Below are 18,016 nucleotides of genomic sequence, written 5' to 3' on the forward strand. Positions count from 1 at the left end.
CAAAAATTAAACTTCACTTGTTGAGTTTCAAACTACTTTGGTTTTTCAATTTGGGAAAAATGTTATTTATTTCAAATCGTTAATACGCGATATCACTCAAGATATTCAAACAGATTATCTCTTTCCTATTTCATAAAAGTTACTTTATTCATTCTGGCATAATAAGTATATAAACAAATACCAACTGACCTTCTCTGTGGAATAATCAGATTAATTTTTAGATTATTTCAATAATGTCTTTAAGGTGAAATGGTAGCGTCTGTGCCTATCAACCGAAACTTTCTAACCTGCTATTTAAAATAGAAATAATTATAATAATAATTTCCATGATAAAAATACTACTAATTATATAATCTAAAAAAAAAAAATATATATATATATATATATATATATATATATATATATATGTTCCTTCATATTATAAAAATATGTTTTTATTTCTAAATTTTCTACATTAAAAAAATAATAAATAAAGATGAAACCAAATAATACATGTAAGCTAATTTGTACATATAAACTTTTTGTAAGTTATTTTTAGGCGAATGTATTACTAGATTATAGGTGACTTAAATAACAGTGTTTGAAAAGTTTTCAGATCAAAGAAATAGATATGGGATTTTGCTTACATTTAATTCAATTGCATTAACATTTCAATTTGAGTTCATTTGTTTGTTTATAAATTTACCTTAAAGGATAACAAGAAAGTTTCAAAGTAGCAACAAAGTATCACACTGTGAAATATCATGTTTATTCTTGTTCTTTGGAACATGATAGAATTAAGAAAAGCAGCTATTTTGAAGTTAAAACGTAGTAATACCAAGATAACAAATATTTTTTTTTATAAACAATTGATTGTTTTTAGAAAGAAAAACTCGAATACAAACATTAAAATTTATTTAAAATAGTTTTAGAGATTAATTTTTTAAAGTTACAGAAGCATTCTGTTTTCTATATAAAGATGTAGGTACGAATCTATTGAGAATACATAATCTAATGACGTGCGACATTAATAAGTATTCACGTTTATCAGTGAGGAAATTATAGTCAGGCTTTGTGCAATACCATCACGTTCACGTGCAAGAAGATTAATATTTTTCAAAAAACATATGAATGTGAAAAAACTATTCAATATATCACGCTCAGGAATTACGCACAAGTAGTAATGTGAACGGTATGTCTCACTCATTTCATACTGAATTTAGCAAGTTGAACTCCACAACGAAATTCAATTAATAAAGTGGAAATTTAGATAAGGTACAGAGCCATATTATCGATCGTAATTGAATATGGAAGAGTTAATCAGTACAAAGATATTTTAATGTATTAGATACAAAACAAGAATTATTTTCCAGAGACTGGTGTATTTTAAAGTAGAGACTAGTGACATCATTAATAGATGACTGTTGAGAAGGTACTTCCTCGAAATGAATTTAAATACTTTTGTTCTTTTTTTAATTTTTTTTTTTAAGTTCTAGGAGAAAACGATAAAAAATAAGTTTATCAAAGAACATATTAAGTATTTAATAATGTACTAAGAAAGGCAGTGTGCTGTGCAGTGGTAGAAGAACGGTATAAAAGAGACAAAGGTTATATTTAAGATTTGAGAAAAACGTAAATAGTAAAGTATCTATCACGAAGTGGTTAAGAACTAGTCTGGAAGTCTGGAAATTTTTGGTGATATCAGGAGTAGAGAGGTGATCAGTTGGTGAGCCGAAGATGGAAACTTTTCTCCAATACACCTTTTCATTAACCGTCTACAAAAAATATATATTACCATTTCGAAGAGGGAAAATTTATCCAACATTTTTTATACGTATGTCATTTCTCCTATAGAAAAAAAACTTACTACAAAATTTTATAAAATTTGAAAACTGTATTTGGTCGCAAGTGCCACAAACACATAAACAGAAGAAATGTCAAAAGTTTAATTACAAAAGGAACTCCTTTCGTTCCTTTCTCCTCTGGCACGAGGAGAAGTATCATTGTCTTAAACAAAGTTTGTAACAAAAATATCATTACCATTAACACACTTAATAATGGAAAGGTTGCTCTTCAACTAAAAAATTAATAGTCATAGTTAATAGATTCATTACTGCCATGATAACATGCAGATTTAAATTGTATTTGCATTAATAAGTGTAATTTTAAAGCTTTAAATTTAAAATACATTGTAATTATTTAAATTATCAAATTTATTTACTTAATCATTAGATTAATTAACCAAATGGTTGTATTCCTATTTGTATTCTAACGTTTACTAAGTAAGTTGCAGTAAATTTTGTGTGCAGTAATAAATATATATATATATATACATTTTTTTTATTTTGACAAGTAGGAAGAAAATATAAATTCTAACTAGTAAAATAACGAGTAATATTTGTATTTAAATACTATTTATAATTGAGTTTGAAAATTAATTAAAATTAACGTTAGCAAAAAATGACCACGAAACAGAAATTGTTAAAATGAAAATATTAATATTATATAACTATTTTAAATGATACCTTATTTCGTTCAGTCCAGCGTCCATTTTTTGTGCTAATTATGTCACAAAGACGTGACACATGTTTAATAAATGTTTAAATATTTTTTTTCATTTACTTAAAACGTAGTTTAACAACAGCACTTAAGTGAATTTCTTTTACATCGCCAAATATACATTCTTGGCACAATCTCCTCCATTATCTTTTCTTAAAAATTCTTTACCTATCTCCCATTACCCGAGAATTATTTTTCGGTTGAATATATACTGTATAAAAAAGATAATTCAACTAGATATTTTCCTGGACATCCAATAGGTACCCAGTATAACTCCGTTAACTACCAGTAGGTAGTTACTTTGGATTCTCAACCTTATAATAGATTGTATAGATTAAGCATTAATAGATTTATGATTAATAATCCTTACTGTAATTCAACTAATTAATTATTGCATTAAACTAATTTTGACTTATTAATATTATTTTAACATATAATGTATTACAGAATAGTTTAAAAATAATTTATTTATTTATTTATACTTTATCTATATAAATAAAATTTTAAATGTTCGTTTGTTAAAAATCTTAAATCTCCGTTAGATCTTTACCGATTACTTTGCAATTTTGACACAACGTTGCATTCGAATACGCGCGTGTTTTTATATACCTAAGATTTCACACCTGTGACAGGTAGAAGAAAATGCTTTTTTTTAAAAACAGCGCTATCTGTTGGACGTAAAAGCAACACACGCTATATTAAATATTTTGCGATTGCATTTCAGTATTTCCGATATGTGTGTCCGCTATAGACTAAAAAGCTACTGGACCGATTTACTCGCGGGGAAAAGGGGAGAAAGGGAAAAATCAAAAAAAGCTAAAAGAAAAGAAGGTACAAAGGGAAGAAGGGGAAAATGGAAAAAAGGAAAGGAGAATTGGTAAAAATGATAATGGGAAAGGATAATGATTGTGTTCATTTAATCTATATATATATATACTCAAATTTAGCAATAGCGAAGCATTGCCGGGTCTGCTAGTTATTAATAAAATGGTCATGAAAGAGTAACGATAAAGAATAAAAATTAATAAAATTGAATTATTACTAACTTATTTAAGAAATTTTAGAATTGTAGAAACATTTTTTAGAAGGTGAGAAATAATTGTCTGAGCGTATTCCAAAAATTATATACGGTTACTCTTTTCTTTTTTTTTTTTGTAGGTCAAAAGTTAAACTTTTTGTACTAAATACTTTCGAATGCAGATTTTAAATTAAGAAATACAAAAACATTCATTAATGTAAAAAATTAGTAGGATAAAAAGGTTACTATAAAAACAAACGAACATTGCCAAATTGTGTGTAACAAAATCGTCTTTATTTAACTTAAACAAAAAACAGAATACAAAACTAAGCTGACCAAAATAAATCTCACTATAAATCTCCAACCTCTTTCATTGTATTTAAAAATTACCTTTGTTTATTCCAACTGGTAAAGTTTTGGTAACTCTTTTTTTAAGATAAAAACGGTCACTGACATTATATAAAATATGGCTTTGTGGTTCTTTAGCCAGATAGGTCAGCTTACTACTTTTTATTTAATCTCTATTATAACACACATCTATATTGTTGACCATAACGACCTTATTTGCTCTTTATTTTGGTTATAAAATACCTAAACTGAAATAATCTTTAGTTCAGTATTTAGTTTTAACCTGTTTCAATCATTGCCAAAAAAAGTAATATAACTGAAATTGTGAAATCTAACACCGGATGTTAAATTATTGTTATTATTTTATTGAGGTAGATTCCAAATTAAAATTGGATATGTTTTGTAGTTAATGTAAATTTAATCAAGCATCCTTCTCGGTAAAATTAAGGGATCAACAATAAAAGTATGATAAATTGTTTATTTCCCAATGTTAAAACGAGATCATATATATTACTTATGACCTGGTATATGTTGGTATCGAAACTAAAATAAACTTTTTAATCATTTTTCCTTGGCTAAGTAAACACGGTCTCTAGAACTAATGAAACAACTTTTTTATTGAGTTGGGTTTGGGATACAGATAATATTATGTCGTCGTAGGATACGACAAAGTAAATTATTCTTTCTCACTTCAATTACTGAATATAAATGACTTGATTAGTTACGTAGCTCTCTTTTTCTGTTTTAGCCTCCTGAACCACCGTAAAGTACTTCACAGGATGAATGACGTTGATATGTATGAATGTAAATGAAGTGTAGTCTTGTGCAGTCTCAGGTCGACCTTTCTTGAGATGTATATGTGTGGTTAATTGAAAACCGACCATCAAAGAACACCGGTAACCACGATCTAGAATTCAAATCCGTGTAAAAGTAGTTAACTGCCTTTACTAGGATATGAACCTTAGAACTCTCGACTTCTAAGCTGATTTGTGGTGACGAGTTCACCACTAGACCGACCGGGTGGGTTTAGCTATGTAGTTAACGTAACTAGTGTAGTTTTCTTATGTTTCACTTATTTTTCTGTACTGATATTTATTAAGATATTATTGTTACATAATAACCATGCAAATCTGAAAAATAAAAAAAGAATAAATAAAATAAATAAAAAAATAGGATAAAAAAGTCTAATTCGCTTGTAATAATAAATTAGTCCATTAAGTAAAAAACGATCCCAGTGCAGTTAGACTGAATTAAGGTTAAAGCTATAACCCACCGGGTTGGTCTAGTGGTTAACGCGTCTTCCCAAATCAGCTAATTTGGAAGTCGAGAGTTTCAGCGTTCAAGTTCTAGTAAAGCCAGTTATTTTTACACAGATTTGAATCCTAGATCGTGGATACCGGTGTTCTTTGGTGGTTGGGTTTCAATTAACCACACATCTCAGGAATGGTCGAACTGAGAATGTACAAGACTACACTTCATTTACACTCATACATATCATCCTCATTCATCCTCTGAAGAATTATCTAAACGGTAGTTACCGGAGGCTAAACAGGAAAAAGAAAGTTATAAAAAAAGAAAAGGTTAAAGCTACAAAACAGTATTCCTATTTATGCGTGTTGTCCAATGGCGCTTGTTTTATAACAGCAATTTCATTTTGCCTAGGCAGCATTAGAATTTAAGAATTTAAGAATCTTTATGCAATCTTTAACAATTACTTAATTTTGTATCAAAAATCAATGAAAGTTTAAAAATTATTTAAAAAATTACATTAAAAAATTTACATTTTTGGGTCTGGATATTTTTTTGTTGAACTTATATTTTTATTCTCTTTATGTACTCAATTATTCATTCTTATTATGTGGTATTTTCATTTTTATGAATTACAATTTTTTATACCAATTTCGATTTGTTGATTTTTTTTTATAGTGTAGCAAATTTCTACTCTAATAAAAGTTATAAATTTTATCGATGAAAAATAATTAGTAGCTATAACAGCAGTCATTTTTTAAATTTAATTTCTTTAAAACAAACAATAATCCATAATCTTCATTCTAAATAAAAAGTCGATAAAAAAAATCTAAACAAATAATTTGTACTTAAATTTCTTTACCATTGCAAAATGCAAACAAAATATAATAATATAATAATAATAATAATAATAATAATAGTAGTAGTAGTAGTAGTAGTAGTAGTAGTAGTAATATTAATAATTAAAAATATTATAGTATTTCTTATTACAAACTATGCATTAGGTTTTATACTTTCATTTCATATGTAATTTTTTTTTAATCCTTTTTTATACCTAATATAACTTTACGTATTAAGTTTATTAATAATGAATAATCTCTTGGAGCAGTCAAGGAAAAAGAATAGAGAAACTTGATACAAAACTGAGGAACGAAGCAGAAGTATTGACAACATGGTAAGTAAACGTTTGACAACGGTAAACCGGCTGAATAGTATATTCTCTTTCAGAGCTCGTAATCCATGAAATGTATAATAGAACAGACAGATAGGCCGTTATTCATTATAAAATTTAATATTTCCTTACAAGTAAAAATTTATCCTTACATTTTGTTTTCGGTATTTTGATGGAGTGAATAAGAATTCGCTAGTAGTCAGTGGTTATATAAGTATTGATCTTACAAACGGTAACAACTCCTTTATACTTTTAATTTTCTGTAGAAAAACATGAATAAAAAATATATAAATATACACATATTATTATTGTAAAACAAACAAATAAATAAAAAATAAATTTATGTAAAAAAATGTATATTTATGTACCATTTTTTAATATCCGATATATATCATTACAATTTAAAAAAATAAATATAAATAACTTACTTAAATTAAAACAAATAATTTTTATATCATTTCAGGAAGGTCATTTTCACGGATGCGTTAATTTATTTATTAATTTAATTTGATTTAATTTCCAAGGTCTTCTATTTTCCCAGTAGTAGCCAAATTTATTTAAAAACTTAAAAATATAAATCAAATTGGATGATTACTGTTACACTCCCGTTAAAATATAGACTGTTGGCTTTTTTCCAGTCCAGTTAACGTTTTTCTTTTTCTTTTGCTTAAAACATCTGTGTTTAAAAACTGGTATTCTTTATATTTAAGTCAAAAGTTTTCTAATCAGATTTTAATATGAAGACGTTATTGCAACGAATTTAAAGTAAAAAAAAAAAATAATAATAATAATAGAAAATAACAGGAAGCTTATTGTGAAATACTGTTTACAATTTCAACATAAATTACATTTAATTTAAAAAGTCATAATTTAAAACCAGACATCGATCTCTTTAAACTCGTAAAAGTTTTTAAGTCTGCCAATCTGATAATTGCCATAAATATTTACGGAGGAATGAACCTCGTTAAGAAGTATGTACTCGTTTATGATTTGGTTAAAAATGCACATATATAAACAAAAATTATAATATTTAACGAATTCTATTTATTCATTATCATCACCGAATGATTAAGGAAGTCCGTAAAATTCGTTTTCTCACTACTTAGGCTCTTTTAGTTAAAAGTAATTAATTTACTCCTAGCTAAGTGTACGTTTAAAGTCGTACCTCGTGTTTCAAAATGAAATGTGTTAAAATGGGATTTTAAAGTTTTGCAATATTTATTAAGTTTTACTTATATTGATAAATTATACATGAAATGAAAGAGCACTTCAAACAGTTTCACCTGTAAGTGTTTAATGTGAGCACCATTCGACACACGGCACACATCCAGCCGATAGGAGAGTTCACCCCCTACTTTAACCAGCAAGTCTAGAGTAATTGATGCGACAACTACTACAATCTTGCGTCTGAAGTCGGGTATGTCAGCTGGTAACGGTGATACATACACGATCCTTTATAAACCCCAAAGAAAAAAAAATTACGCGGGGTCAGATCGGGCGAATATGGAGGCTATAGCAAACATGCTCTGTCATCTGGTCCCTGACGACCGATCCAGCGGTCGGGGAGTATTTCATTGACCCGATCACATACGGCATTATGCCAGTGAGGAGGCGCACTCATCTTATTGCCAAATAAAGTCCTGCGGTTTGTACTGCAGTTGAGAAAAATTCGCTGTTAGCCTTCCTAATGAATCTCCTAGGATTACGGACAGAAGACTCTCTTACACGTTCAACATTGTCTTCGGATACATTCTGTTGTCCTATACTCTTCCCTTTACAAATATCACCAGCGGTTTCAAATTGTTTATATAATCTACGAATGTTATTATCACTCGGGGATCACAACGAAACTTGAACGATAATTACAGATTCACACTTTGCAAACTGCAAAACACAGAACGTTTTCTGTTGGGGGATCACCATCTTTGCTACTAGCGCTTTCAAGCAAAGGTTCATTAAACAGTTTATGAGCTTGCAACTAAAACTGTTTGAGTTGCTCTTTTATTCCATGTATAATTAATGAATCCACGTGAAAATTTAGAAATATTACATAGCTTTAAAACCCCGATATTCATTCTGCAACATTCTGTATAAGTGTAAACACCGGTAATTAAATCTATTCTTCTGTTCCTTATAATTTTTATAAAATTTTACTTAATTTTACATTTATTTATTTTTAAATAATATATGAGTAATTTCGATGTTTTTACTTTCGAACGCCGCTGATCTTTCCGTATAGTTATTCTTTTTTTGAAACAATTATTTATCTACAATCTGTTTCTCTCGGATTGAGGGGAGATGGGTTGAATGTCTATAATTACTTGAAGGAGAGAGAAAACTCAACAGCGATTAACTTAACTCTATTCCGTTTATTCTGGTTAGCATTCTGTAACAACTGCGGGTGGATGATAATGAAATTATTTTTTTTTTTGTTGTGAGTGAAAAATACCCAACCTATCCAAGACTCAAACCCGGAACTCAAGATAAAAGGCAGAGACGCTATCAACCCGACACGGAAATGTTTTTAATTAACATTTATCCTTTTAAATTAACTTGCCAACGAAATTTTATTTTTCTTCACAAATTCATCACCTTAACTTTCCTCCTATCTTAGGATCTTTGTTTCACATCTATAAGCTTAATTAGGTTCAAAGTAGATTTTATTTATACTTTTAGGTCCTTAATTTATTTTTTCCTAATTACGGTAGGACAAATAATTGTACTTTTAAATTTGTAAATACATAAATGTATGTGTATCAATTAATCTACCTGTGTTACGTCAAAAAGTGTAATTAAATAAAAATAATACATTTGTTTAAAAAATTAAGAACATTTTCATTATAACTCACATTAGGATGTATGATAATAGGAATATTTATATCCCAGATGCTATTCTAATAATAAAAAAAAAAACTTACAATAACCGAAAAGTTATAAAAATATTTTGATAAAAGATGTAGTTCCTAAATTATTTAATTAGGTGATGTTTATTATCATTTACAAATTCAGTTTAATAGTAATTTTGGTAAACAGAGATTACTTTTATGACGGTTTATTAGTTAACTGTAATTACACTTGCATTATTACATTTATTAAAATAAAAATGGAATTTATTTTTAAATGAAAAATTCTAGATTATTTCAAATTTAATAATATGAAAATAATTCTGTAATTGCCTGGTGTTAATTCATGTAAAGGCAAAAAAAACCCGTTATTTTTAATATTTCTATCGGTACTTTTTACATCTAAAAAGCATAAAAAAATAAAGTTTAAAAAATATTAAACAATCTATACCTACACAAATCACCGAAATATTTTATAATATGAGGCAGATTTTTTTTAATAAGAAGCTATCGTTGTTCAAATTCATGCACTATTTTCTCCTTATTATTCTATAAATAAGGAAAGTAACTAACTGCCCTCTTATTTATGAAAAGTATGTAAGTTGTTACAGTTCAGTTGGCCTTGTTAATAGCTGATATTTTATCAGTGGCGGCTCGTAGCTAAAATTAGTGGAGGTGCTGCTCCAGAAAATTTTTTCTGAGCCTTTTCAAGGCCGTGGTTAAAGTTTTCTGTAAAATAATAGAACCGAAAAAAGAATGAATCAAATAGAATAGCTTGAAGCAGGGTAATAATTTAATTATATACTTTATCACATTCAAAAATATGGTACACGGTATTCGGTTTAACCGAATAAATAATAAAGTGTCAATACAGATAATATTTTTTAGTATTATTAGATAATAACTTAATAAAATGTCTGCTTTTTTTCTTCAGTCATTGACCGGTTTGATGCAGTTCTCCAAGATTCCCTATCAAGTGCTAGTAGTTTCATTTCGGAAAATGTCTGCTTAAAAACACTATAGTCCCATGGTTCTTAATTTAAATTTCTATGTACACAGAAACAAGTACATAATTTAGTTTTTATTAGTTACCTTCTCTTTCGCCCTTTCAGCGTGTTTTTGGACAGATTTGGCAATCAAAGAGCCCTTCCTTTCCGCCATTTTCTGACCGCTACTGAAAAAATAACTAAACCACTTTCATATTCCTTCCACCTACTAAACTAGAAAAGGGAACGAACAAGGAACGTTCCAAACACACGCGGAGTAAAAAAAACTACCTTACACCAGCACGCCAGGGTCGGCACTGCGGGAGTGACAGTGCTCTCTCTCCCTCGCAGCCTCGCGTGCAGCTTCCTATGTACGGATGCCCACAACAGCTAAAAACTGTGAAGCTCACAGTTTCATACAAACAGTTTTGTATCTTTTTTATAATCTTTTTCATAAGCTACTGATATTAAGCTTAAGGATCATGTATTGTACAAGTATAAAGAAGAATTAAAGAAAAAATTACTCATATTAAATGTTACCGATAATATCAACTGGAAGCAGGGTGCCACAGTGCACAGTGTTCAGAGTTCCACAGTGTCTATACGCGATCCACCATTGTATTTTATATTAATAATGTAACAATGTACCTAATTCTAATATTGTTTAGTCCAAATTTACACATCATGCAGTTAACATTTACATACAGTAAATTACATACATTCTTCAATAACGTAATAAAAATTAAATTAAAATGTGAAACATATAATGATATAACTTATGAAAATATATTCTTTAAACGTAACTGAACAATGTATTTTATTTACTACTAAATATGAACCACCAAGATTAATAAACAGAATAAATACACGTAGCCAAGGTATGGCACCAAGGCGGTTTTTAATCAAACAATCGTATTAAATATTATTTGATGTTTGAAATAATACCCGTAATAGTTAAACTAGATGTAAACAAACATATCAATCTAATTTTCAAGTCATACTCCTCCTTTGATTAAATATTATACCGTTATCTTACATTGATGTCACTATTATAACTATTATTATTATCCCTACTGCTACCATAATATTAAACGAGTAATGTTAATTTTTAGCCAGGCAATTATATAATATTAGACTATCTTTTTTAGAAGCATTAATCATTATATTAAAACACGTCCTGAATTTATCTTCTGGTTATAATAGGTAAATTTCATTTTTGTAGTTTTCATATTGATGTTATGGAAGTAACATATGTACTGCATCGATAGCTTCTATAAAGAATGCCTAGTTAATTGAATATTACCCTTTCTGTTTTCAACGGTTGAATTGTTCCCGTTTAGTTATCTATTTAGTTTTATTAATGATTGTTCAAATAACTATATTAAAACTGAATCGTACGGTTCAGCGATTATTTAGAATATTTTATAACACCCGAAATATATAGGAAATGTTATATGTTTAGCAAAAGACGCAAATAGGAACTGGCTTATTATTGTACATAAAAATCATATAAATCTTTGCTTATTAATTTATGTGAATCTTTTGTGCTACTTCTAATTAAATAAAGTCTACTTTTTCCTTCCAATGTTGCTTATTTTTGTTGTACTTACATAAAATAATTTTTTCAGATTATTTAAAGCAATACACCTGTAAATAAAATTGTAATATTATAAGTACAATAATTTATTTTTAAATTTGCAGGATCTATATGCAAAACAAAATTTGAAAGCATCTATTATATAATTATAAAATGTCAAAACCCTAATTAGGTTTATTAGAAATTGTAAAAAAAAATATTAATTTCATTAAAATGATGAGAATATCTCTCAATAAATTATAAAGGTAGTCTTAAAAAATTAACGAAAAATGTTCAAATCTGATCTATTTAATCTATTCGTTCATTCGTCAAGATTAGAATCGTGATTATTATCATCAGTATAAAAAATGTTGTATTTAAATAAGGCTGCATGGGTTCTAAGTATTTTTTTAGATATCTTTTATGTTTCGCCGTGCTCTAATATTCTTTTTTATATTTTCCTGAATATATTTAACATTTAAAATTTTATGTTTTGAGCTATCCGCTCTTTTATGCCAAAGAAACGGTGGAGTTTTAAGAAGTAAATATAAGACTGAGAGCGTATAATTATAATTAATAATAAATTGTTAAGAAGAATTTATACAACAATAATAATAAATTGTTATATCGTAATTTTAACTATACTGAACAGAAATCATAAAAAAATAAGATTAAAGGAATAAAAAGAACGGAATTGGTTATTACGGCTGTATCGTAAAGCCTACGTGACTCATTGAGCCTGGCTCATTGTCACATAGGCAAGGAGTATAATTTTATTTATACCAATTGTTAGAAGAAGCAATATCATTAATGATTGTGATATTAAGATTTATCACGATCAGTCTTTATTACCAGAATAACACGTAAATAAAAAAAAAAAATTATAATATACCTCAAAATAAAATAAATATTCTGTTAATTAAAATTATTTATTTCTAAATATAATTTATTACACTCACATACGAAATGTCTTAAATATTTATTATTATTTCTTTAAATCTAAACGTTACGTTTATATATTTTGCAAGCAGTAAAAAAAAAAAAATACACTGGAGTCGAGCAAAATGTTTTTAAGTAGTTTAAAATGTAGCTTGGAAAGTACACAACATATAGTTGTGTTATTTAAAAGGTAAGTATACAAAACGACAATCATCGTTTTATCGATGAACTAATTTAACATAAATTCATCCAAACCAAATTAGATAGAAATCAATTTATATCTACTTTAATTAATCAGAGGTTTTAATAAATAATTTCATGAACTCTATAGATCAATGATCGACTCTTATTACAAGAATTTAGTAACTAAACGTAATAAATTAAGATTTAATTGCATAAGCTTACAACTTCTTTTTAGTAATAAATTATTTACATCACTAATATAAAATGTTAATAAATTAGATAAAAGAATATACGATGTGCTCAATTCTATCGACGAACTGAATTTCGATCTACGAGAACTACGACGGAAACCAAAAGGGAAATTTAAGTGGCCACCACCTGACGCTGAACATAATTACAGTCAAAGAAAAACTATCTACAAGACAGAATGTATTATGAAACCAGGTAGTTTTTAAGTTATATAAAGAATGAATCACCTATGGCACGAGGCTCGGAGCACGATGCACGAAATTATACTACTCTAATTGTATAGTTCACTTTTTAGCACTGCATGTGAGGTATTTGTCCGTAAAAATGACGTTGGAACATTGTCTTGGGGTACTGAAATTTATTCCAAACTCGTAGTGTAAAAATGTATAAAGTATCTAACATTACATAAGTACGTATATACGTATATATATATATATATATATATTAAATGCTAATTCTATTAATTTATTTTTGTAATAAATAATGTTATGTTCCAACGTTATTATTTAAATACGCACAATTTTGGTACGAGATGTTTTATTTTTGTATCGTACAGTAATTCGTAGTCACAGTAAATTACATTATATTTTCCCACTGTAATTTGTTGAAAATATACTTATTTATAACAGGTATGTCTATTTTCATTATTTATAAAATTTTAGGTTGAAAAGTTGCACAGTTGTTTTAAGTGTATTTTTGCACACATTTTTTTATCTGCATTGTATTACGTAATAAAGTAAGAAAGAATTTACATTTTGAATTTTAATTAACGTATTTTAATTATATTTATTTATTTGTATAAATGCGTATTCCACAGCAAAAAATCTCCTGTTTGCATATAATTTATGAAGTTAGACATTTCCCGCTAAGTGAAATTTATTATTAATCAATTAATTCAATGAAGAAGAAACAAAATATGTGTACAATCAGATGAAAATGTAATGAAAGTTTTGATAAGTCTAATTAATAAATAATTAAATTTTTCTCAAATACACAGATAATTAATACGTTTTTAACTAAAAGTACAATTAGTTAGCTGAAAGTTTGCCCCTCGCCAACTGCTGTGTCTATTGAACCAGTACTATATTGTACTAGTCTGCTGTGTTTACATTTTATGTACAAATGTGTCATGTTATTGGTAATTGGTTGATGTCATCCGGTTAGATAGTACAACAAACCCCGCTCGATCGTCCCGCCAAAGCCAGCCTACATTTCGGTCGACAAAGACAGGGACAAACCTTCAGCTCACTTAATGTAAATTTATTTATTCAACTAAGATTAATTACAAAATACAGTACTCAATAGCAATTACGCTACATCCTCTAGCAATATTTTGCTAATTTAGGGATGTTTTATATAATATATTACCTAAGGTAAAGTACAATAATTAAGAGGAAACACAGTTTATAGAATACTGTTACTGCTATAGTAAGTCATTATTAAGAAAAATATATATCAAATGGAATGAAAATAAATAAAACCATAAAATTATTCTTTTTCATAAGAAGAAATAAAACAATCAACAACATAGGAAATAGAAAAAAATACGCCATTTAACAAATCTATTAGAATATTAGTAAAGAAAACTAAGAATGGATGAAGAAATTAAAATAAACCAAGTAAAAATAAGAATAAATAAAAATACAAATATGTCATCATATTATTAAAAAATATTTAAATTTATAGGAAATTTTATTAACAAAGAAACATAATTTTAATTCTATTATAATCTGATCGAAAAGGTCAAAAGAGTTTTTGCTTTCTTAATTAAAATTAGAACTTTGTGTTCTGTGTTATAACGTCTGAACGTCTGATATATATTTTGCCAAGAATATCTTTCATTGTGTATAAACTAATATAAATAGATATTTAAAAAAAGTAGAATAAACAAACAAATGGTGTAGAAACATTCTCTCTTAAAAATAAATCTGATTTTAACTCACCCACTGGATAAGCGATTAGCGTTTTCACAAATCAGTTATAATAACAGATGTACGTTTTTATCCTTTAGGATTGAAATATTCAAATCCCAATGAAAATTTGCTTGTCGTTACTTTAATAAGATTTGGATGTCGGTGTGACTTAAATGTTAAACAGGAATTATCTGAGTTCGGGCAAGTTTTCAATCCCGTATTATTCTTATGTAATAAAAAAACTCCCAGACTGTAATTAGCTTCGGATAATTCAGAACATTACAATCAATTAAAATACAACTTATTAGATTAAATTAATTTATTCTCAGCAATTCCTCATTTTTAAAAATATTTTAGCATGGGTTTAAGAATTTTCGAATCTTCTGATATTTTTGAATACCTTTTGTACGATTCAGTATAATATCGTTTTTTCTATTTTGAACAATAAATCAAATTTCCTCACAATTATAATATTATGAATATAATTTTTTTATTTCCCTAAGACATTGAAAAGTGTCTTATTCTAAAGAAATTTAAGAATTAAGTTTACATCAAAGTTATGTAGTTAATTATTAAAATAAATAAGAATATGATTATAGACAATAATTAAAAATTAAAATTATTTTATGTATTACTAGAAAATCTTGTCGGTTAAAAACTGTATAAATTGTATAAATGATCTCAGAATGTTTTTTTTAAGACACACGAAGGTTTCATTACGTCGTAGAAAACAAGTAATTACTAGAAAAATAAAATAAAATGTAAGAAAAAACAAATAAATATGACACAAACAGGATGTTATATACTTATCATTTTATACCCAAACTTTAAAGTAACATTTTATTTTTATAAATCCCAAAATTACCACCTCATTATTTAAAAATTGCGATACCCTAATTAAAAGTATATAAAGAGCTACAAAAAATTTTATGTGTAAAGAAGAGGTCACTTAAAAAAAAAGATCCATAATAAAACAGGTGCTTTGGTCATGTTAAATTAAGACTGTAATAATTAATGTTAACCCACTATTTTTAACGCATGACTCAACAAGAGGAATTGAATGTTTGCAAGGTCGTAAACTATATTAAAATTTGTGTTTTACAACCCTACCAAACAAATTTCACAATTAGTTTGTTACCCAATTTTGTAAAAATGTTTACACAAATGTAGGTTATATTCGTTTAAATTTTATTAATTTTTTTATGAGTGACACAAATTATAGTATTTAGCAAATATTGTTTTATTTTAATATGTAGATTAAACGTACAAAAAAAAATGCAATTCAGTCTGAACTGATGAACTGGAAAAATATATATTTTTAAAGTAAGAAGTTATATTAAGTGAACCTTTAACTTGCTAGTTTTTTTCTCATAACCAATGATGATACCTACGTGTTCTACATTTTAATAGAATATATGCACTTTTATTTTATAATTTTAAAAGCGGTTGTAATTTTATATATATCATTGGACCAAACCGTTCTAATCAAAGTGAAAGATCTCGAACTTCTAAGGTTTTCACGAGATCCCGTTTTATATACCTACAGTAACCTCCATAAACTATACATCCTTAAAATAACTAATTTTCTCTTGTAATTACTTTTTTTTTATAAAATTGGATATTAGGGGTTGAAAAAATTAATCTATATGATAAATAACAAATAATAACCTTTACTAATATCCATTCTTTGGTTGCATAAATATAAAACGCATAAGTAATCAGTATATTAAACTATGAGGTAAATCCGGTTTTAAACGAAATTTCGTTTAAAACTCTAAACCATAATTTAACCAAAATAATTTTCCAAATATATTTCATAAATACAATTAGATCTATATACTAATAAAGACAGAACAAATATATGGCATAATATAATATGAGGGTTTTCTAAATCGTATATATCTTCACGTTAAAATTTAAATTTGAGTGAAATTTTCTTGTTGGTATGTTCCATTATATAACCTGGTAATTAAATTGTATTAAAGTTAAATGAAATTCTTAATCGAATTACTGGTTAAAAATTAAAAATTGAGAAACATTTTTTAATACTGCATTTCAGTCTATATGTCTATAATATATATCAATAAGTTTATTTGTCTATTTATTAAATTTATTATATTAGTCTATTTATTATCTATGTATCGATAAGTCTTTTGTGTCAAAGTACTGAACTTTTTTGTTTCGTGTATGTTTTGTTTAAACAGTATTTTACTTTAAAACAAAAATAAATCTTATGAAAAAACACCGAAAATACAGTAGCATTTCAATTCATATACTACAGTCAAATATAATAAATCAATCTATCAATAGGTCAAGTAAAATACTTGAATATATCTTTGTAGAGAAAAGTTTGGTTCAACAACCCTGTCCTTAACTTTCCATTCATTTATCATAAACTCACTTAGAATATTGTCACGTTAAACTTTTATACTAGTACAATTATTTAAAACTATTTTGGCAAAGATATTTTTTTTGTTTTTTTACTAAATATTTTAACACGATTGTGTTATAAGCAAGAAGATTTTAGCGCAAGCCTCTGAACAAGTAACTAAGATAAAAATTTTCATTTTCTAACTTCCTTTTCAATATCTCTGACAGTATTTGATAATGGCACAATACAAAATTGCTGACTGAATATAAAAATATACAATATTAATTGGTGACTTTTATTACTTTCTTGTACGAAGTAAAGGAAGTATTGTGATCGCTAAAAATTTCGGTTTTGAGATTTAAACAGAAATATCCATTTTGACCATCTCTGAATCCATTTTGATTAGTTTCGGTGTGCAGTCTGTACGTATGTATCTTGCATAGCTCAAATACGATTAGCCAAGGATGTTGAAATTTTGAATTTTGGTCTGTTGTAACATTTAATTGTGCAGCTCTCATTTTGATTTCAATCGACTGAACCAAAAGTATCCAAAAAAGCCCAAAATCCAGAAACATTTTAATTTTGGTATTTTTCTTAACTGCGGTAATAAGCTCTCATTGGGAGCTTTTCAAC

At 27.1% G+C, this 18,016-nt stretch overlaps 1 protein-coding gene across 5 annotated transcripts in view; it reads left to right on the forward strand.

The window, feature by feature from the left end:
- The window catches only part of LOC142322079 (uncharacterized), a 163,887-nt gene that overhangs the window by 100,851 nt on the left and 45,020 nt on the right, over positions 1-18,016 (forward strand). For 4 of the 5 annotated variants that reach the window (XM_075360731.1, XM_075360732.1, XM_075360730.1 and 1 more), the window contains one exon: positions 13,130-13,294. The exons of the other annotated variant lie outside the window; for it this stretch is intronic. In XM_075360731.1, the coding sequence (XP_075216846.1) occupies positions 13,130-13,294 (165 nt within the window). The remainder of the gene's footprint in view (positions 1-13,129; positions 13,295-18,016) is intronic. 5 annotated transcript variants of the gene reach the window in all.

Source organism: Lycorma delicatula, chromosome 3 (assembly GCF_047948215.1).
Source record: "Lycorma delicatula isolate Av1 chromosome 3, ASM4794821v1, whole genome shotgun sequence".
Lineage (NCBI taxonomy): Eukaryota > Metazoa > Arthropoda > Insecta > Hemiptera > Fulgoridae > Lycorma > Lycorma delicatula.